General features: G+C 32.6%; 1 protein-coding gene across 4 annotated transcripts in view; it reads left to right on the top strand.

Moving 5' to 3' along the window:
- Positions 1–22,056, top strand: part of LOC126746102 (spliceosome-associated protein CWC15 homolog) — an 80,761-nt gene that overhangs the window by 22,409 nt on the left and 36,296 nt on the right. Inside the window, exons 2-3 of one of the 4 annotated variants that reach the window (XM_050454213.1) lie at positions 7,590–7,735; positions 7,888–8,029. The exons of 2 other annotated variants lie outside the window; for them this stretch is intronic. In XM_050454213.1, coding sequence (XP_050310170.1) covers positions 7,605–7,735; positions 7,888–8,029 — 273 coding nt within the window. In that variant the 5' untranslated portion in view covers positions 7,590–7,604. The remainder of the gene's footprint in view (positions 1–7,589; positions 7,736–7,887; positions 8,030–22,056) is intronic. One more of the 4 variants, XM_050454215.1, reaches the window with a different exon arrangement.

Below are 22,056 nucleotides of genomic sequence, written 5' to 3'. Positions count from 1 at the left end.
ACACATCTCGTGAGAGTGTAAGATTTACTAGAAATTTGCCTTGGAGGATTCATGTGAGTGAGCATGTAAAGCAGGTCTATAGTCTTAATATGGCCCAAAGAAGATTTTTGGAAATAAGCTGCATAAATGATTTAATTTTCATGAACCAGAATATCTGTCAGAATTCCTTATTCAAAGAGGAGATACACATAATGTAAATATTCGCACTGGCAATCCCCCAGCACAAGACTGAAAAGTTGTTTCAAATATACTTCTGCCTGTCTTTACAATGGCCTACCTGCAGAAATTAAAGATTTAGGCATGGCCTCTTTTAAGTCTAAATTAAAAAAATTTTTGGAGACTGTTGATATTTTAACACGGGTGTAACTTTGATTCTGTTATGATTCTCTGAATCATTTTTGTTGAAATTTTTATTTTTAATAAAATTATACTATGTCCTTTTATTATTTATTGTGGTGGTTATTAAAACACACCTAGCGATACTTTCCACCTTTTTATGTATATAGAATAGATGTAATTGATTTCTTGCATATATTAAATATTATTTTATTTTTTGCTATTTAAAAAAACTCACAAACACATTTAATTAATAAAAATAGCATAGAAGGCTTTGATTTCTTGAATAGGAGGTTGCATTTTGACACATTCTTCAATTATTTTTCAATTGACATAATACATGACATCTTGTTAAGAGCAATTATTATTTCTTATTTAAATAAATTGTCGCGCAAAGCACTGTAGCCCTGAAGAAACGGGTCTAATTTAGCAATTGAGGAGTCAAGATAAATCCTATACATTTATTGCGAATATGCTTAAAAGATCATCTTGTGTATTAACTTCAGAGTTTTAAAAACTCAAAATAAAACGGAAAATATTCCTGAAAATCTGGGCCGTCCAAGAAAAACCACACGGAAGACTGATAAGCTTATTGTAAGCGAAGTCAGTAAACAACCCTTTTCCACATCACCCTCTATAAAACGAAACTGAAGCCTAAGTATTAGCAATAGGACCATAAAAAGACGTTTGCAAGACCAAAAAATTATATGGTTGAGTGGCCAGAAAAGTCCCATTTCTAATCAAAAAGATATAAAACAAAGACTGGCAATTATTAAGAATAATTTTAATGATAATTTTCAAAGAAATCGAAGATCAATTTATTACGATCAGATGGAAGATTATTCGTTAGAAGGAGGAAAAATGAAGAATATAATCCTAGGAACACAATAGGTACAGTTAAACACAGAGGTGGAAATATCAAACTGTGGGGCTATTTTTCCTACAATGGACTGTGTCCCATATTTTAGATTAAAGAGACCATGACAAAAAAAATTTATTTTGATATCTTGGATAGAGTCATGCTACCATATGCCAAAGAAAACATGCCTATAAGGTGGGTGTATCAACAAGATAATGATCCTCAACATACGCCAGGGATTATTAGCAATGGTTTACCCAAAATAGGGTTTTTGGTTCTGGAATGGCCATCACAATCACCTGACCTTAACGCTATTGCAAAGCTTTGGAAGGAGCTGAAAAACCGAATAGCTTGTAAAAACACAACAAATAAGCAAGATTTATGGAAGGAAGTTTAGGAAGCTTGGTATTCCATCCCAGTTGAAATATGCCAAAAGTTGATTGATTTGATGCCAAGAAGATGCGCAGCCGTCCTCAAGAATAAAAGTTATTCTACCAAGTACTGACTCGCTTATCTAATGATGTCTTTTGTTTTGCGGTACATTGTAATTATAATTTTTTATTTTATTAAAAATATTTTTATTTTTTTGTCCACCATAAAATGTGTAAGAAATAAATTATTTATTTATAATTACAAATTAAACTGGCAAGGAATAACATGTATTTATTTTTTTATCACTGATGGCATATGTTGTACAAATATGAAATTGTTTTTTTCTCTATTTAGCACAATATATTATTAGAAATATTCAAATAAAACCAGGCACTCTTATTTTTTTGGCCACCACTGTATCTGTGCCATTTTTATTGACCTTAATTATTAAATTCATTTATTTTTGTGACTTATTTTTTCCTTTTTATGGGCTTATTTCTTAACTGATTAAAAACTAATCATATCAAATTATTGGAAAAAGGAAACCGCATTTTAAAAGTCGTTGTTCCCAACATTGTGCTATTTAAAAAAATAAAGGAAATGCCAAAATTAATAGTTTGGACATTTTAAGTAGGAGTGTAAACGATTTAAATCATAAAATGCAATGAAAACTATTTTTCCGTGATTACTTAATTCAAAATTTAAACTTTTAACGCATTCATGGCTCACTATTTTAAAATTTAAAAAAAAATGATTTTTTCTATGAGTATAAGACAAAAAGTGGCAAATAGAGTATCATTGTTTTCAGAATATTTTTTTCTATCGAAATACGTAATAACATTTAGCCAAGTATTCCATTTAAAATAAAAATGTTCTGTTAAACCGGAAGTGATAGAAAACCATAGAATATGTCAAAAGATGCCCTTATAACTATTCTATCAATATACCAAATTTAATTTGTTTATCTTAAATAGTAAAAAAGTTATTAAGTGTTCACTTTTTTCTGTGTCATCTGGTATATTATTTTATACTTTCAAAAAAGTAAAAACCTTATGTCGATAAATATTACACCTGTAAATACAAAAATGTAGTGAACCTTAAAAAAAAAAGAAAATTTTGATTGTAAACAATGGTCTTTCTGGTTCTTGAAGTGAGACCAATAAATGATTTAATCGTAATAATATTGTACTTTCTCAATCTTGGTTTTTGAGCGATATAGAGAGTCTTCAGATAGAGCAGCATATTAAAATTGTTTTTTTTCTTTGACTTATAACACAATTAATAAATAAATATAATATGGATGATCTTTTATTATTACTGCGGAGAGCTAAGAGTTACAATTAAAGCCATTTGGTGCTATTAGTTTAATAAGGTTTAAATACGATGTACTTAAATTATCTGTCTCGCTTCTTATTAATTCTTTTATGTTTTTTAATGGTGATCATTTCGGGAAATTGTTCTTTTCAATAACTCAATTGTTTATTCAAGATTTTTACATCTTGAAAATTGAATTGGTATATTTTTATATCGGCATGTTCGCTCTACAAGACCTGTTTTATTTTTTAAAGTTAAACGATTTCTCTGGTGTTTTAACTGCATAGCCGTTCTATGTTACTTGCTATTTTTTTTTAAATATTTCTGAGCAAATGTACAGACTGATCTCTGAACTTCAGTTCAGTTTATTCAGTATATTACAATAATATTTTACAAGTTATGCGCAGCGTCGCCGGATTGAGCACATAGTTCAATTATTTATTTATTTATTTCTCTTCCAACAAGCAATTACCCAATTTACAACAATATAAAACATTTTACAAGAGAAGAAAAACCTAACCTACACTACATTGCATACAGATATGATCATTCTAACTTCGCCTATAGGAATTATATATCGCGGTAGGTCTGGCAACGTTGTGACATTATACTCGAAGCAGCGAACCCCGCCGAAGCCCGAAACCAAAACCTTTCAGTATTCAGGCGTGCAGGCGGGGGAGCACTGCTCTGTGGCAAATTTAAAAAAATAATTTTGTTTCGTCTTTGCTGCTGCCTACAGCAAAAAATAAACTAAAAACCGACTGCAATAATGTTGTAAACATAAATTAACTAAATATTGGACAGGAAATAAAAAAATTAATTTAAAATAAAGCAAAAAATTAAGTTAATTTGATAATATTAAATAAAAATTAAATAAAATTATCTTATGTCAGGTTCAAAAAGGCCACCCTGTTTAGCAGTGCAGTACGTCAATCGATCATAAAACGACCGTCTCGTGTTCGACAACTTTTCAATGGAGATACTATTAAATGGTTGCCCAATTTTAACACAAAGCTCTTCTAAATTCGTAGCCCCTTCATTTTCGTGCCTATAAATTTGTTCTTTTAGGTATCCCCAAAGAAAAAAAACTGGGGGCTAGATCGGGGCTTCTGGCGGGCCATTTAATAGTACCGTTTCCATTGATTGTTCGATCAGGGAAAGACGTTTCGGGAAATTGACGTACCACTAATGCGTAATGAGCGGGACAACCATCCTGTTGAAACCAAACTTGTTCTAAATTGATATTGAGCTCTCAAATAGCAGGAAGAACTTCATCCCTCAAAAAATAAAGGTATTGGCCTATAATTGAATCACCTAAAATGCCAGCCCATACATTAACCTTTTGACGGTATTGTGTACGTGTTGGTATGCTTATGTGCTTATTTTCCCTCGAATAACCCACTGTAATGGATGGATTATGTTTACCACAAATAGAGAAAGAGGACTCATCTGAAAACAAAATGTAACGAATAAACATTTCGTCCCGATTTGCCCTTTCCAATACTTCATAACTAAATTCCAATCTCATGGGTTATGGGAAAATTTCTTGGGTTTTTTGCAACTTATAGCACTTGTACTTATTTCTTTTTAAAATTCTTCTAACCCTTAAAGGCTCAATACCCGTTTCTTTGGCAATGGTTGTACTGTTGCAAGGAAAGTTCATTTCAGTAACAGCACAAACATTAACCTCTCGAAGCTCACTTTCTTCGCCTAGCGGTCTAACAACAGGTGGTTGCTCCTTTGCGTAACATTTCCTGCAATTTTCAAAGCACCTAAAGGTCTCAAAACCTATGAATAATTGCAAAAATTGTGCTGCGTACGAGAATGGGCCGATTTTCGAACGTGAATGCAATTCTGCCTGATATTTCATCGACAGAACTGCCGGCATAATACCACTTAATAATTTCCCTTTTTTCCTCAAGAGAGCACATTTTAACAAGAAAATAGCAAGGGGTTTTAAATTTAATCTTTGCTAATTAAGCAGGAAGCTAGGAATAAAAATAACGTTAAACGTTTAAAATGCAATCTAATATTGGCGGTGCAGTGTGGTGGGGATAAGAATTGTCTCGTTTTTCGATGAACGAGCGGAGAGCCGTGCGGCAGAAATATTAGTGTTGCCAAACGTATTAATTTGCAAACGGCATGTATTGTGCCCTCTGTCTTTCTCATCTGGACCCCATATGTCCCCGCTCGCTTACGATCATAGACGATATTTCCTATAGGCGAGGTTTGACCGATTATATCTGCATACTTATACTACATTGCACAAAAAATCATAATAATACCTGATAAAAACCTTAAAAATAGATAGGGTACAATTTGACTTAAATATTTTCACATCACAGAATAAATTTACAGAACATTGGCTTTTAACACTCTTAAAAATTCTATTCTATTAGTAAAACAATCCAACTGATCTGAGTATTGGTTAGTAAGTTTGCCTGCTCTGGTGACGAAGGAATTGTTTCCATAATTGGTTTGGTGGGATGGAAAATGGAATGAGGGTGTCTAACGGGTCTGCCTGTAAGGAACATGTAGATTAATTTTACCGATTATATCTGGGCAGCAAGATCCAGAATGGAGATAAGAAGATTCTATGATAAGATTCTATGACATAAGAAGAAAAGAAAGTTATTAATTTAAAACCAATTTTTCAAAACTTCACCCCCTTTTTACACCCTCTAAATCAACTCGGATGAATTCGGCTCTGTGGAAGAAAAGGTAGCTCTGATTTTTCTGAACAATTTATCTCATGGAGTCAAAGTTGTCAGTGCAAAGGGGTAGCGCCAATCCAAGACCCTCGGAATTTTTGTTAGCATTTTTGGTTTTTGCACTCTCAACTCATACAACTTACTGTCAAAATGTCATCCTCTATCTAATTTTTGCATCCATTCGACCATTTCTAATGACAGCATGACTGTACTATTTACACATTTAAAGGCATACAGTGCATCCCAAAAGTTATGTCTAAATTCATTTAAAATTCAGGAGTGTGTTAAAAAAACGCTCGGACCCGTCGATTTTTATTTCAAGTTGCGCATTTTTGTCCGTGAAGTTTGTATATACAGGGTTGCTCAAAAATAAATTACGACCATCAACTTCATTTTTTCAAACGAAAGCACCTTTTTTTTATTTCATCTTTGAATTTCGCGTGGAATTCTACGTATGTGTCATGCGTCATCCTATACCTAAAGTCAACAGCTGTTATCGAAAAAAAGACGATTCATGTCACAAACAAAAAAAGAACAATAATTAAGTTAAATGTTCAAAATGGTTGCCATTCACGGCTTGAAAATATCCCAGGCGATCAATAAAGTCTCGTTGAACATTTTTAATCATTTCCGGAGTTATGGCGCGCATTTCTCTGCGAATTCTCTCTTTCAAGTCGTCTAGATTATTTACAAACCTATTAACAAATACCTTCGACTTGAGGTATCCCCACAAAAAAAAGTCCATTGGTGTTAGGTCAGGCGACCTAGTAGGCCATTCGATGGGTCCTCTCCTTCCTATCCACCGATTGGGAAAGAGTTCATCCAAAAATGTACGCACAGTGGCAGCATAGTGCGGAGGAGCGCCATCTTGCTGGAAAATTAGTTCTTCGTCAGGATAGTCTGGGTCCAATGGATTTGGAAATAAAGCTAGTAATGCTGGAACTAATTCAAATTAGAGAAAATCGACTGTTCACACTACCATTCAAACAGAACGTGGCTTCATCGAAAAAAATAATATTTGTTACTAAATTATTATTTAGATTGCACATGTTTTGTAAGTGTTCACAAAACTCATTTCGCCTATCGAAATCGTTATCAAATAACTCTTGCACAGGAATAACTTTGTAGGGGCGGTATTTGTGCTTTTTAACTATTCAGTGAACTATAGCTTTCGCCATGTGTAAATTTGCCCCAATCTGCGACAGAGGAGTGCATGGATTTTCTTCCAAACAAAGCAAAACGTCATGTTGTTCATTTTCATCTCAAGCAGGACGACCAGATTTCGGCAGATCTCTAAAATGACGGAATTCTCTAAATTTAGCCTCTATTCTACTCACCACCTTTTGACACCTCGAAGGACGATCAGGATGGATTTCATTGAATAATTGAGCAGCTTCTCTTTGAGTACGTGTTCTATCACCAAATGCAACCATGCACAGAATTTCTATTTTTTCTCGTTCCGTTAACTTTAGCATTGTGAAAACCGCAACTTTGCTCGTACACTTCACACTTGACAATATCTGTTTGGCGTACAACTGTCATACAGTTTCTATGAAAATACACGGTCACCAGCCAACAATAAAAAAACACGAATGAATGGAATTTTGCTCTGTATAAAAATTCTCAGAGATAAGGTGACTCGTAAGGTGAACTTCAATAATAATGTTTGGCCGTCTTTTTTTCGATAACTGTCGACTTTAGATATAGGACATGATGCATGAAACAAACGTAGAATTCCACGCGAAATTCAAAAATGAAATAAAAAAAAGGTGCTTTCATCTGAAAAAATTAAGTTGATGGTCGTAATTTATTTTTGAGTAACCCTGTATATACAAACTTCACGTACAAAAATGCGCAACTTTTTTGTACGTACGTACTCGTTTTTTTTTTGTCCCCCTGAATTTTAAATGAATTTAGACATAACTTTTGGGAAGCCCTGTATAAGTTCATTTAAGGGCTCTATTTTATAAAAATGAATAATATATAATTATTTTTAGTATTAATACAATACAATGACTACTGCAGCAAGACCTACATTTGAGCCGGCTAGGGGAGGCTCTGGAAGAAATGAGAAGGATCTTAGTGCTATTTCTCGCCAGTATTCTAGTAGAGATTTGCCTGGACATACTAAGTTAAAATACAGGTAAAAAGATTTTATTATATTTTCATTATATCCTGTAGAATAAAACCTTATATAATAAATTTATTTTCTATTAATTAAGCCACTTTTGCCCGGTTTTGTTAGCACCCCAGTTTTCTTGTATTTTTCTTTTCATGGTTGTTTATTTCTACTAGAGAACATGGCCAAGGCACTCAGGAAGAAACCCGCTCACGTGATTTTCGCAGAGAATTAGAAGAGAGAGAAAACCAAAAACGTTCAAGTGGATCTAGAACAACTGATGGTCATATAACCAACAAAAGGTTAAAGTTAGATCAGGTAGGTGCAATGAATTATAAAAAATATACCTACAGTATTGTGCAAAAAGATAGCAACATTGAACTTTCCTGTTATATATCTTTTAGTATCTATTTTATAAGTAAGGTTTATATATTATTTACAAGAATAGTTAGACAGACGAAAAATAATGAAAAACACAAAGTCACGGTCTCACAACATTTACTTAAAGCTACACGTGTTTCGCTCTATTCAGAGCATCATCAGGCCTAAAACAATAATAATTAGTATTGAAAGAAAAAAAGAGGACATTAAAAAGACTAAACCCTTAAAAAGCCACTAACGTTGGCAAAACAGTAAATAAACATACATTTAAGGTTAGGATGACTATACAGTTATTTAGAACCAAAAAATAAAAAATTGCAAAATAATATCACACCTATTGGGAATCGAACCCGCGACAACAAGCTTACAAGCCAGAGACTATAACCTATGGGCTACCGGAACACTGAGAAGAAGTTCAAAACATTTGTTGTTAAGCCAAGGCATTTTAACACAGTATTAAACTTATTTCAGTTGGAAGAAATTATGTAAATATAAAATTGATTAAATAAGATTATTAAAAATAAGGTTGGGTTCAAAATTAAATACGTCGTTAACACAGACAAGAAAGAACAGGACTCTTCTTGGCTTTAGTAATTTCCAGTCAATAGAGACCCCACCAACTCGTATTTTACTAAAGTTAAGCAAATGCTGGACAAGTGCAGTTTAACTCTTGATTTCTTTAACACTAAGAAAGAAAAGCTGTATCCTATGAATTCCAGAACTCCAATTCTCTACGGTCTTCCAAAAATTCACAAAAACAATGTTCCCATAAGACCAGTGGTTTCTTTTATCAATTCCCCCTGCTACCAATTATCAGCTTGGTTAAATACAGTTTTGAGGGAGGTGACTAAGTTTAGGAGTGTTTATTCAACTAAAAATTCAGTGGATTTGTCAAATAGTCTGAAAAATCTTTACATACCTGACGGATCTATACTTATTTCTTTGGATGTAAAACATCTTTTTCCTAGCATTCCCCCTACAGAATGTATAGATCTGGTAAGAACTCTATTATTCAAATCTTCCCTTAGTCGAGTTATAGTTGATAACCTCTTGGACTTGCTCAGCCTTGTTGTGAATCAAAATTTCTTTCAATTCAATAATAAAATTTTCAAACAAGTCTCTGGATTGGCTATGGGTTCATGCCTTTCCCCACTGTTAAGTGAAATTTTTATGAGCAACCTAGAAGAAAGGATTGTTAAGGGTAGGTTTGGGGAGTTTCTCATTGAATATAAGAGGTACGTTGACGATATTTTCATTGTCTGGAATGGCCAGAAAGAAGATTTGACAAATTTTCTATATTTTGTGAATTCTTTGCACCCAATGATTTCTTTTACCATTGACGAAGAACAAAATGGTAAACTGCCATTCCTAGACTTCCTTATAGAAAGACTCAATAATAAACTAATATTTGAAATATATCGTAAACCCACAACTACTGATAATGTCATTCAATACGCATCTATTTCTCCCTATCCTTACAAATTTGCCTCCTTCAATTCTTTCTTTTACAGACTTTTTAACATCGCCCTGTCAAAGGAAACGTGTGCTAAAGAGCTTAATATTATAAAACATATTGCTTTTAATAATGGATTCCCACTTTACTTAATTAACAAATTATACTTTAAGTTCTTAAATAAATACAGGTTGACTTACAACCTTCTTCATGAGAAAGACGACAAAAAGTCCTTTAGATCTTTGTCCTTTTTCGGCGCAACTTCATTAAATTTAGCTAAATTTTTTAAGACCTCTAATATCAAAATCGCTTTCAAAACCGCGAATAATTTCAAAAAACAGTTAGTGAGCGTGATAGACAAGGCAAATGTCTTTTCGAAATCAGGGGTTTACTCTTTGAAATGTGGGGACCGTGACGCTGTATATATTGGCCAATCTGGAAGAAAAATTTCTACACGCGTTAAAGAACATGTAGCGTTGTTTGAGAAATTTAAAAATACAGACGTCCGTGATACAAAGTCAGCGTTTGCGAATCACCTGTTAGCCTCCACACATCACTTTTCTCCAGAGGTCGGAGCTGAAATACTTCATGAATGCCCCAAAGGGAAAAAGCTTGACCTTCTGGAGAGGATGGAAATTACTAAAGCCAAGAAGAGTCCTGTTCTTGTCTGTGTTAACGACGTATTTAATTTTGAAGCCAACCTTATTTTTAATAATCTTATTTAATCAATTTTATATTTACATAATTTCTTCCAACTGAAATAAGTTTAATACTGTGTTAAAATGCCTTGGCTTAACAACAAATGTTTTGAACTTCTTCTCAGTGTTCCGGTAGCCCATAGGTTATAGTCTCTGGCTTGTAAGCTTGTTGTCGCGGGTTCGATCAATAACACCTCTACAAAAGGACAAAGCGCTCCAAAAAATTTTGCTCGTGACGTCACGCGTTTGGGCCATGCACTTCAGGTTGATTTTCGGGTGAATTCAGCTGTTGACAGTTTAGTTTGAAGGCTGGCTTCAACGCTGCCAGACTTTGCAGATTGTCGTGAACGTTAAGATGATCTATTACTATCTTAAAATAATCAAATCTATATCTTTAACTGCTCTTACTTTACAATAATTTAGTTAAAAAAAGAGTGCATCCTTATTTCTCTTTTTATAATTTAAACTTCCATTTTTTCAAATTTTATCATTTATTTAATACCTTGCTACTTGCCAATGGGAGTTCTTTCTATATAAATCTGACGACGGCGCATCTACTAGTTGCGCCACCTGATGAAACGAGAGGTTAGGTTGTTTATATTTATGTTCTGTGGTTGCCGGTATTTCTGACGAGATCCGCAGTAAACATAAGCTAATTTTTGTGTTTTTTTCTAAAATCGGAACTGTTTATTTCCGCGAAACGTGTATGTTATATTTATGTAAAATCTTCGCGTACTTTGAAATCGCAAAATCGTATTTTCGGACTAGAAAAATCCTCGGAGAAACCGGTTCTCCGGCGCACCGGCCGGGCGACGCCGCGGTTTTATTTGTTTATATCAGATTTTAATACTTTAGTTCGTGTTTAATTTAATGTTTTTCTCCTATCTCTCCCTCGGCTTGTAGTTAATACCAGAGTTTAAATATGCCTCAAAAGTGCTGTGTTCCGGGTTGTAACGGAAACTATAAAAACGGACCTAAAGTGCATGTCTTAAGTTTTCTTAAGGATATAAATCTAAGGCGAAAATGGGTAAAAGCCATACACAGAGATGACTTTGAGCCCACAAACAACACCAAAGTATGTGAAGCTCATTTTCTTAGCTTCACATACTTTAGTATAATAAAGAGTACTTAAGTTCAAGATTCCAACACAGGTAAAATTTGTACAAAATAATTACTAAAACCACGGCTAAAAGAAGACTGTACACCATCTATTTTTTTAAATTGCCCTAGTTATTTGTCAAAAACTATAAAAATACTGCCAAGTAAAGATGAAAGGATTAAAAATATTGACGAGTTGAATTTAGCAAAAGCCCTTGAATTAAGCAAAATTGACTTTGGCGAGCATGAGAAACAAAATAATTTTGACAGTTTTGAAGAGTTTATTGAAAAATTTTCTGCTTTTAAACTACCGAAAGATACTGCTCACAGTGAGTCTCAAGACAGCAAAAAGCTAACAATTTTTAAAATTGAATACACACCTGGTCCATGCATTAATTGGGCAATTGTTTTTAATTTAAATGTTATTAGGATATGAATATTATATGAAACTTTTTATATAGCGAGCCAGTTTGTGTTTTAACATCAAAATTTAAAACTCCATATACTTCCCATAGTTTAGATGATTTGTATGCATTACTTGAAGCAATAGACCTTACTATTATTACCCTGCCTTTGGAGGAAAATGTTACCAATAATGACAACCCCGACTGTGACTTAAATCCAAATGCTGCTACCGAGACTGCTACCAATACCCTTGGCAATACTATTCTCAGTCATGTCAAACCATCAAATGACATAAATAAAATGAAATGTGTGTTCGATTTTGTGTCAAACATACTAAACAGTTTTAAAAACATTGAAGACAACAAAATAGTGCATGCTTTAGATTTTATTTGTGAACAATTAGCTTTGCTTATAACTGCAAAGGAAAGGTACAGATATTCAAGTATGTAGTACAATAATTTTGACTTCTATAATCTATACTATTAGTCCTCATGCATACAAGTATTTAAGAGGTTATGGATACCTATTTTTACCACATCCTCAAACTATAATGGGTATTTATAACAAACACATAACCGATCCCCACATAGATGAAAAAAAAATGTTTTTAGCTTATGCCCCAAATGTGTTTAGTTTACTAAAGGATCATGAGAGATTTGTGACACTACTTTTTGATGAAATTCATATTGACCCTTACATGGACTATAAAGGCGGTAATATCACTGGAACATCAGTAAATAATAAGTCTCTAGTTTCCTCGGCATTTACTTTTATGATTACAAGTGTGTGTTCCAGCTTTAAGGAAGTAGTTCACATAGCTCCCATCTCCAAAATTACATCAGACATACTTCATAATTTTATTAAGACAATTATTGAAAATTTCGAGGAGATTGGGTACATAGTTTTTTGTGTTACAAGTGATAATAATGCCATTAACGGGAAAGCCATGAGTCATTTTTTAACTGCAGACCAACTTAGCATTGTTTATTCTCATCCCATAGATAATCAGAGACCATTATTTTACCTATTTGACACAGTTCACTTACTTAAATGTGTATTTAATAATTGGCTTAACTCTAAACCAGACCAAAAATTTTATTTTCCTGATTTTGACACTTTGAAAAAAAAATGTGCTTCTTTTGCTGCAATTAAAGAATTACATGAACTGGAGTATGATAAGCTTTTTAAGCTTTTAAAGTAAATATATGTATTTATGTGTATATAATAACATTTTTTACTACTTAATGATATAAAAAAAGTATTATAAATACCTAAATACATATGTTGAATTTTGGCGCAGATGTAGGGGAGTTGGGAGTCTGCATTTAATATTACACCATAATATTTAATCTGACATTCAACCAGAACTAAAACATACCTTTGAATGTTTCCTGAACTCTATTCTATTCCTAGCATTTTTTAAAATAAGCCAAATATTGAGATATTAGCATATGAAATCCCTTGGTTTTTAAAAATCGGTGGCCCACATCGATGACGTCACGCGCCAAGCACTAAGGCCTTGTCTTTGAGTGGGTGTTGGTTCGATTCTTAACAGGTGTGATATTATTTTGCAATTTTTTATTTTTTATTTTTTGGTTCTAAATAACTGTATAGTCATCCTAACCTTAAATGTATGTTTATTTACTGTTTTGCCAACGTTAGTGGCTTTTTAAGGTTTTAGTCTTTTTAATGTCCTCTTTTTTTCTTTCAATACTAATTATTATTGTTTTAGGCCTGATGATGCTCTGAATAGAGCGAAACACGTGTAGCTTTAAGTAAATGTTGTGAGACCGTGACTTTGTGTTTTTCATTGTTTTTCGTCTGTTGTATACGTCGGTCTCTTTGTGAAAAATGGATGAGATTTTCTTATAAGAATAGTTAGAGCCTGTTTATATTTTCATATTATCGTATTTTTTGTATCATAATAAATAAAACACCAAATTGTTTTATGCAAATTTAATATTCAAAAATATAGTAACAAAAAATAGTTTTGATTCTAAACAAAATATAACCCAACTAAATTAAAATCAATTCAACATTTCGTGTAGTATCCCTTCTCCTTTATAACATCTGCACATCGTCTTGGCATGGACTCAATTAATTTCATAATATAGTCATTGTTCACTTCTTTCCAAGCCTTTACCACTATTTCAAAGAGAATAATTTGTATTAGAGCATGTTAGGTGCCTGATTTTGGTGTCAATGTAATGCCATAAATTCTCTATAGGGTTTAGGTGTGGCGATTGAGATGGCCAGACCATTAATTAATTTATTTTTTCATCGGATAGCCACCTCTTAACAAATTGAGAAGCATGTTTTGGATTGTTGTCATGCTGAAATATGGCTGTTACTGGCATGACTTCATCCATATATGGCACTAAATGTGTTTGCAGAATGTCTTTGTACATGAAACGATCCATTTTGCCCACTATTCTTACTATGGGTCCCATGCCACAAGACGAGAAACATCCCCATACAAGAATATTTCCCCCTCCATGTTTAACTGTGGGGCAAATGTACTTTTTGTTTAATCTTTGTTCACTTTGGCGGGCGACGAGCAGGTAAGTTGGCATCAAGTAATCTTCTCCTTACGGTACTGGAACTGAGGTTTACTCCTCCACCCTCTTTTAATTTTGCCAAAATTTGGGAAGAAGACAAAAAAGGATTTTCTTTGGAAATTCGTAGCAGCTGCCTATCCATTCTCAAATTTGTTTTTCTGGGTCTACCAGGCATGGGCGCCGGTGCAGCTGTTCCAGTAAGGCGAAATTTTTTGCAAACTCTGGATACGATTGACCTGTGAAGCCGTAAGCTTCTTGCAATGTCACTCTGCCTAACACCATTTTCGTAATGCTCCACAATAATTTTTCTTACATCACCAGAGACGGTTTTTGAGCGACCCATTTTAAGTTACTTCTGAGATTCAAAAATAACAACTTTACAGCAGGTAAATCGATATTCAACTGATAAAATAAACGCGAAACAAGAATGTTGCTATATTTATTGCACATTCTCTAAATAAACAAACATGAAGTTCCTTACTCTGCATTGGCATTCTTATGATATCTCGGTATATTTATAAATAATACAGAGGCGTGTACTTAAAAGTAAAGAAATAATATGGAATAAATAAAGGTTTTGAAATAATATTTTTGAAAACATCGCTTGTTGCTATATTTATGCACAATACTGTATATGAAGCCCATTGCTCATTGATGCATTTTTTAACGAAGATTTGCAATTTGTGTAGTTTTATAAATCATTCAAATGAACATTCCTTAAATCGGTAATTAAATATCAAAATAAGAAGATGTGTTCCATAAATGTGTTAGTTGTTAAAAACGTACAGGATGTTGAAAGTGTTAAGTATAAAAATTTTCGAGGGTGAGAAACAGTTATGGGCACATACTGGAACACACAAACATGTTTGGTATTAGTTTACATAACGTTTGTAAAGGTATTAGTTTAAATAAGGTATTGTAAAGCTAGAAAATTTTTTATTCATAAAATTTGTATTTAGTATATAATAACTTATATAATAAATACAAAGCCTATAAAAATAGATTGCGAAATTTAATCAAAAATGCTGAAAAAACATACGCAGAAAACTTAGTTTGCCGAAATAATAATCAAACTAGTGCTATTTGGAATTGTGTTAATAAAATAGGTAACAAACCTTTTCGAAAAACAAAAATTGACAAATTAAAAATATCGAGTGGGCAAATTGTAATAAAATGCAAATCATTTTAATGATTTTTTTTGTAAAATTGGGAAGAAATTGGCGGATAAAATTGAAATTGCAAATGATTATAGGGAACAGGAACCATGGTGTCCAAGAAATAAAGAAATAAATAATGGCTTTTATTAAAACAAAAATCTACATAATGAATAATTGCTCATACAATAGCTCATTTCTGTTTTAATACAGTTTAAGTCTGGCGCAAGTCTAGCTTAAAGCTGCTCAACTGAACCAGAATAAACACTATAATAATATTTAAGATATATCTATTTAAGATATATTTGACAAATCCACTGAATTTTTAGTTGAATAAACACTCCTAAACTTAGTCACCTCCCTCAAAACTGTGTTTAACCAAGCTGATAAATGGTAGCAGGGGGAATTGATAAAAGAAACCACTGGTCTTATGGGAACATTGTTTTTGTGAATTTTTGGAAGACCATAGAGAATTGGAGTTCTGGGATTCATAGGATACAGCTTTTCTTTCTTAGTGTTAAAGAACTCAAGAGTTAAACTGCACTTGTCCAGCATTTGCTTAACTTTAGTAAAATACGAGTTGGTGGGGTCTCTATTGACTGGAAATTACTAAAGCCAAGAAGAGTCCTGTTCTTGTCTGTGTTAACGACGTATTTAATTTTGAACCCAACCTTATTTTTAATAATCTTATTAAAAATAATAAAGCTGCTCAACTGAACCAGAATAAACACTATAATAATATTTAAGATATATCTATTTAAGATATATCTATTAGCTAAACTAAAATAAGAAATGTATAAATGTTATCTAAATTACTACACTATTAGTTCATTGATTCTTTTATTACACTGAAAATATATTAAAAACATTAATTATTAGATAAGAAAAAAAAATATATATATGCAAATATTCGAATAATTTTAAGGTTAAAGAATTCTTAATATTATTATTAAATTTGATTATTTTGACTAAACAAGTAAGTCTTGTACTTCCTCTTAAAATTTTTAGGGTTTAATGTAAGATAACCTTGCTTCACAGCGTTATATGAAAAGGATCGCCGGAAGATTGCAGTGGAATACAGCGGTATAGACTTTTTTTATATTTCTAATAAACGCTCTTTTATTGAATTGGGAGAAGAAGGATTATTTAGCGTCTTTAATAAGAAACAAAAAAACTTTTAACCACCTTATATAAGTGTGAAATATGATCAAATTTGCGCAAACCACAAATAAACCTCAAGCAAGCATTCCTTCTGTATACGATTCTTGCTCTCCAAATCCAAAGAAAAACCATAAACGTAGTCACAGTATGTAAAATTAGATAACACAAGTTTCACATAAGCTTTTTTAAGGGATTTACTTAATATGTGCCTATTAGTGTATCAAATTTTCAAAGAAAAAAATGATTTTTGTATAAGTTTTCTTAAATGTTCTTGAAATCTTAGTTGAATATCGATAACAACCCCCAAGTTTTTATTACTGTCTATAAATGTTAATTTCGAATTATTTATAAATATATTTAAATTATTCTTTAAAAACTTACCATTTTTTTTTGTTACCAAAAAGCATAACATTAGATTTTTCCGGATTAAGCTTTAAATTGTGATCCTCAGAAAATTGACATAAAAGTTTAAGATGTTCATTAATGCATAATTCCATTTCTTTAAAATCTTTCGTATCAAAGCTCATGTAGGTCTGCGTGTCATCAGCAAAAGCCTAAATCTTAACAAAAGTTTAATGATTTTAGTAAATCTGAAGTATAAATAAGGAACATTGAGGGGCCCAAAATTAGTTTAAAATTTTAAATAGGAATAGTTCCAGTACCGTAGTAATAAAAATTTATTTGTAGCTATGTTTTGGTAAAAAAATAAGGAAAATAATTAATTTCTCGAAAACCACTAAAGATAGGTATAGGAACACAAACAATCTTATACAAAAACAATCATAAAGCGATAGCGTACCAGAAAATAAAATAATATACAGGATATTTCATTTAAAATAACAAAGTTGCTACTACTTTTTGGTATAAGCGGCAACGCTGAATCGCTAAAAATATTTTTAATCGTTAGATCACCAGCTAAAATCTATGATACCAACTTTTCATAAAAATTCTATTTTCCGTTCTCCGTAAACGTCTAAGGTACCATCAACCATCAATCATCCTGTATAAATAGTTTAGCCGACGATACTGTTATCTTTTATGAAGGAGAGTCGTGGATGTCTTTAAAAGAGTTAATTGAATTAGATTTTAAAGAAATATGTAAGTGGTTTCAGATAAATGAATTAACACTAAATGAGCACAAAACAACATTTTTGCCATTTACATCCTATTCTCATTCTTTGCCAAATTTTTCCACTCTAGAAATAAATGAAAACATCACATCTTCAAAATTGCTGTTGTCAAATATCTGGTTATTATGATAGATAGCCAAGATGGGACCGACAGATAAAATATGTAATTACAAAAACTAGGTACCTTGCAACCAGATTTGCTCATTTAAAAACAATATACAAAGTTGACAAACTTAGAACAATTTATTATGCCCTAGTTCAATCTGTGTTAAAATACGTAATAGTTGGTTGGGGAAGTGCGAGAGAGTGTTATCTTAAAAACTTGGATGTAATTCAGAAATGGATTCTTAAAGTCCTCTTCAATCAAAATAAAATTTATCCGAGCAACCAGATCTTTGCTCATCCCAGAGTGTTCGGTTTGTGACAATTATATTTCTTTAAAATTGTTATGTGCCTTGCCAAAAACAAATTAATTCTCCGACCTGTTTAACATAATAGACCAACACGATACAACACTGACTGTGTAATGGTTCATTATTCAAAAAAATAAATTGGCCATAAATCTGCTTCTTACTTAGCAGCAAAATTTTATAATTGTCTTCCAGAAACCCTAAAATTCTTAATAAGTAATGAGAGATCATTTAAAAAAAATTAAAAGACTGGATTTTTGAAAAAAACATTTCATATGCTTTGTAAGTAGAAACATGCTTTAAATAATTTTAACAACCATTAGGTATAAATGTGTTTGTAATGTACAGGGTGGCCCAAATTCGACCCTCATCATTAGGATCTCGGAAGCCGTAAAAGATACAAGGTCGGTTAAATTATGACAAAGTTGTTAAATTTGATCTTAACAAAATGCCGACTTATTTGTTTAATCTAGTCCCGATGATATTGATAGTATTGATAAAAATGGTTTACACACTGCAAGAAAGAATTGAGTTGAGTCAGAATACAGTTATTAGTTGGTTCTACTTCTTTTCAGACTGAAGCAAAAAGAGACTATTGAATATTATAAGGATGTTTTTACTTTTTATCGCCCTGAGGATATAAGCTGAAACGTCGGCAGCATTAAAATCAAAAACCTGAGTTTTATTTGACCCCAGATCCAACTCACTTAGCATAAAATATTTTTGAATCACAAAAAAAACAACAAAGAATTTAGTTGGTGGGTCTTTACTATCAACAAAATAAGTCTGCTAGAGCAGGCAGCACGTGGTTTTAAATGCTAATCATCCGGATAAAAGGGTGAATCATCCTTATGTAATAAATTTGCTGAGTAAGTTTTTAAGGAACAGGGTCAGTACAGAACAGAAGAAATGATGTTCTGCATCCAGTGAGAAATGAAATGGTAGAAATTGCAGTGTTAGGTCATGTTGAGATGGGAACCTAATACATCTCGAAAAATTGGCTACCCCTATCTGGCGTGTCTAAAAGAAGTGTTCATAAAATTTTAAAAACTACCACAAATATCATGTCTACAAAATTAAACTAGTACATGAGCTAAATGAAGATGATTTTGTGAGTACTTTTGTGATAGGTTAAATCGTGAGAGAAATTTGCTGTACAATGTCTGTTTCTCGGACGAATGCTCCTTTTATTTACATGGTGAAGTTAATAGACACCACTGTTGATACTGGAGCGACACAAATCCTCATACATTTCAAGAAACACATACGCATCGACCTCAAAAACTTAATGTATGGGCTTGCATCCTGGGAGATCATATTGTGGGACCTTTGTTTATTAATACAAATCTTAATACTGAAAATTACTTGGAACTTCTGCAGGACGCCATCAATCCCAGAACAACTGAGTTACTTGAACAGGATGATAACCTTCTACAAAATTCTGTATTTCTGTGACGAATTCATGAGTTACTTATTTTGTTGAGTATACTTTACAAACTTTTTACTTATGTCTACGTCTCTTATATTAAAAATTAATTTAAAAAATACTTAAATCTCTTACGCTCAAATATTGAAAGGAAGAAATTAGGAGCTGAGATTAAACCTCAGCTCCTAGGTATAAAAGTAATCTATTATACCTCAAGTAAATTATTGTATTTAAGACTTATTGAACTTATATTAATTTAAATATAACGAGAGGTAACTATAAATATTTAAGTTCATATTTCTTTTAAATACAAGTCTGAAATCTGTGAACAAGTCTGTTTCTACTTCTTCTTTTCAATAGTTGAGCATATGAGATAGTATTTTCAAGTGTTTTCTGATTTTTACTATAAGGGAAGTAATACCCAACAAAAGAAGTAACTCAACCTTCTAGAAAATGAACTGATGTTTCAACAAGGTGGGGCACCATCACATTATGCTGCTGCCGTTCGTCATTTTTTGAACGATGGATTGGCCGGAGAGGTATCGCAGAATGGCCTGGTAAATCTCCCGACCTTATCCCTTTGGATTTTTTATGGGGTCATTTAAAAACCAAAGTGTTTGCCATAAAGCCTGACTCGCTTAAAAATCTTCGAAATAGATTGATTAATTGATAACGAATATCAGTTAAGAACGTCCGAAATGTTCGCAGACGTTTTGGACAATTGGATTTTTGTATGGACGTCAACGGAGATCATTTTCAACATTCATTTACAATAAGATTTTTTTTTGTAATATTCCGGGTTATTATTTAACTATAATAAAACACCGGTAATAACACTAACTGCATATTTAATAATAACTTAATAAATTAAATTAGACGAGTTTCCAGATAAATGGATAGGGCGAAGGGGGCCTATAGAATGGCCTGCTAGATCTCCTGATATAACGCCGTTAGACTTTTTTCTATGTGGTCATTTGAAATCTATTGTGTTTACTCCCCAACCTGAAAGTTTGGATGAAGTTCGTCAACGCATCATCGACAGCGGCCCTGATATCCCACAACATGTTTTTGAAAATGTCCGTCAGGAATTTGAACATCGCCTATATCATTGTTTGGCTAAAAACGGGCAACATTTTAAACACTTATTGAAATAAACAAATGATATTTTCATGTTTTTGTTTTCTATCTGAACAAATTAAGATAAACAAAGATTTTTCTAATTTTCTCGAATACGAATCGACCGATTAAAAAAAAATCAAACGTCAAAATAAAAGACTTCGAAAGACCTTTTAAACAAGCTATTACTCGATACCCCTTGCCATTTAAAATTGGCAAGGGGTATCGAGAAAGGGGGTGAAGTAATTTTAGGTTAGAAAGTTTCCCCCTTGACAAACCTTTTGACGTATTTCGACGTTTTTTTTTTAAACAGTGGTTTTTGATAAATCTGTCGTGAGAAGTTTTCAAATGAACACCCTATATATTCTTTCCCGCTTGTTGTATAATACAACCTTTTATCCAGGTGGGCTTTGTTACACAACGAAAATCCCGAACAAAAACTTGTTCTCTTGCTCTCAAAAACTCATTGATTGAAAATTCAACAGAACACTCTCCTCGATGATAACTTTTTTATTTAGCTTGATTACTTAATACTTTGATTCTGACTTAAGTAATATTAAGTAATATTTTGGTTTTTGCTACTTTTAGTATTATTTGTTAAGTTATTAGGGAGTAAAGCATCAAATCTTGTTCTGATCTTCCTGTTAAACATGAGAAAAGAAGGAGTCACTCCGGTCGTGCAATGTGGAGTGTTACGAAGAGATAGATGCCTTTACCGTTTTCACAGCAATTTCAGCTGCTCCATTTCAGGAGGAATGATATGGTGGAGATGTTAAGTGTTGAACATTCTTATTTAAAAACTCGAAAAATTCTTTAGAACAAAATGTTTTGCCATTATCTGACACCAAAAATTCAGGTAATCTAAATCGTGAAAAGACTGAACGTAGAATTTCTTTTCTGTCGCGGATAACGTCCGCGACGCAAAAGCAATAGGTCTTTCAATGTTGTTTGGAAACACATGGAATATAACCGCGATCAACCCATAATCGCTGGCATCTGTTACCAACTTTAGAGGTAAACTAGGCCTATAATAATACGCTAATATTGGAGCAGCAGTCATACATTTTTTTATAGCAGAAAATGCATCATTTTAAATCATCTTTAAGAAGCTGGTAAAGTGGAAACAGCACTGTTGCCAAATTGGGAACAAAAGTGCCATAATAATTTATTAGTCCCAAAAATGATTTTATTTGGGTTACATTTGTTGGAATGGATGCATTTATAATAGCATCAATCTTTTCTTTACACGTCGTAAGACCATCTTTATTGATATTAAATCCGAGATATGAAACTTCTTTCATAAAAAACTGGCATTTTCCCAAGCAAATTTTTAGACCTGCCCTATCCAATATTTT

The sequence above is a fragment of the Anthonomus grandis genome, chromosome 17 (assembly GCF_022605725.1).
Source record: "Anthonomus grandis grandis chromosome 17, icAntGran1.3, whole genome shotgun sequence".
In the NCBI taxonomy this organism is placed as follows: domain Eukaryota; kingdom Metazoa; phylum Arthropoda; class Insecta; order Coleoptera; family Curculionidae; genus Anthonomus; species Anthonomus grandis.
The sequence above is the reverse complement of the archived record's forward strand: the minus strand, read 5'-3'. Positions and strand labels throughout refer to the sequence as shown.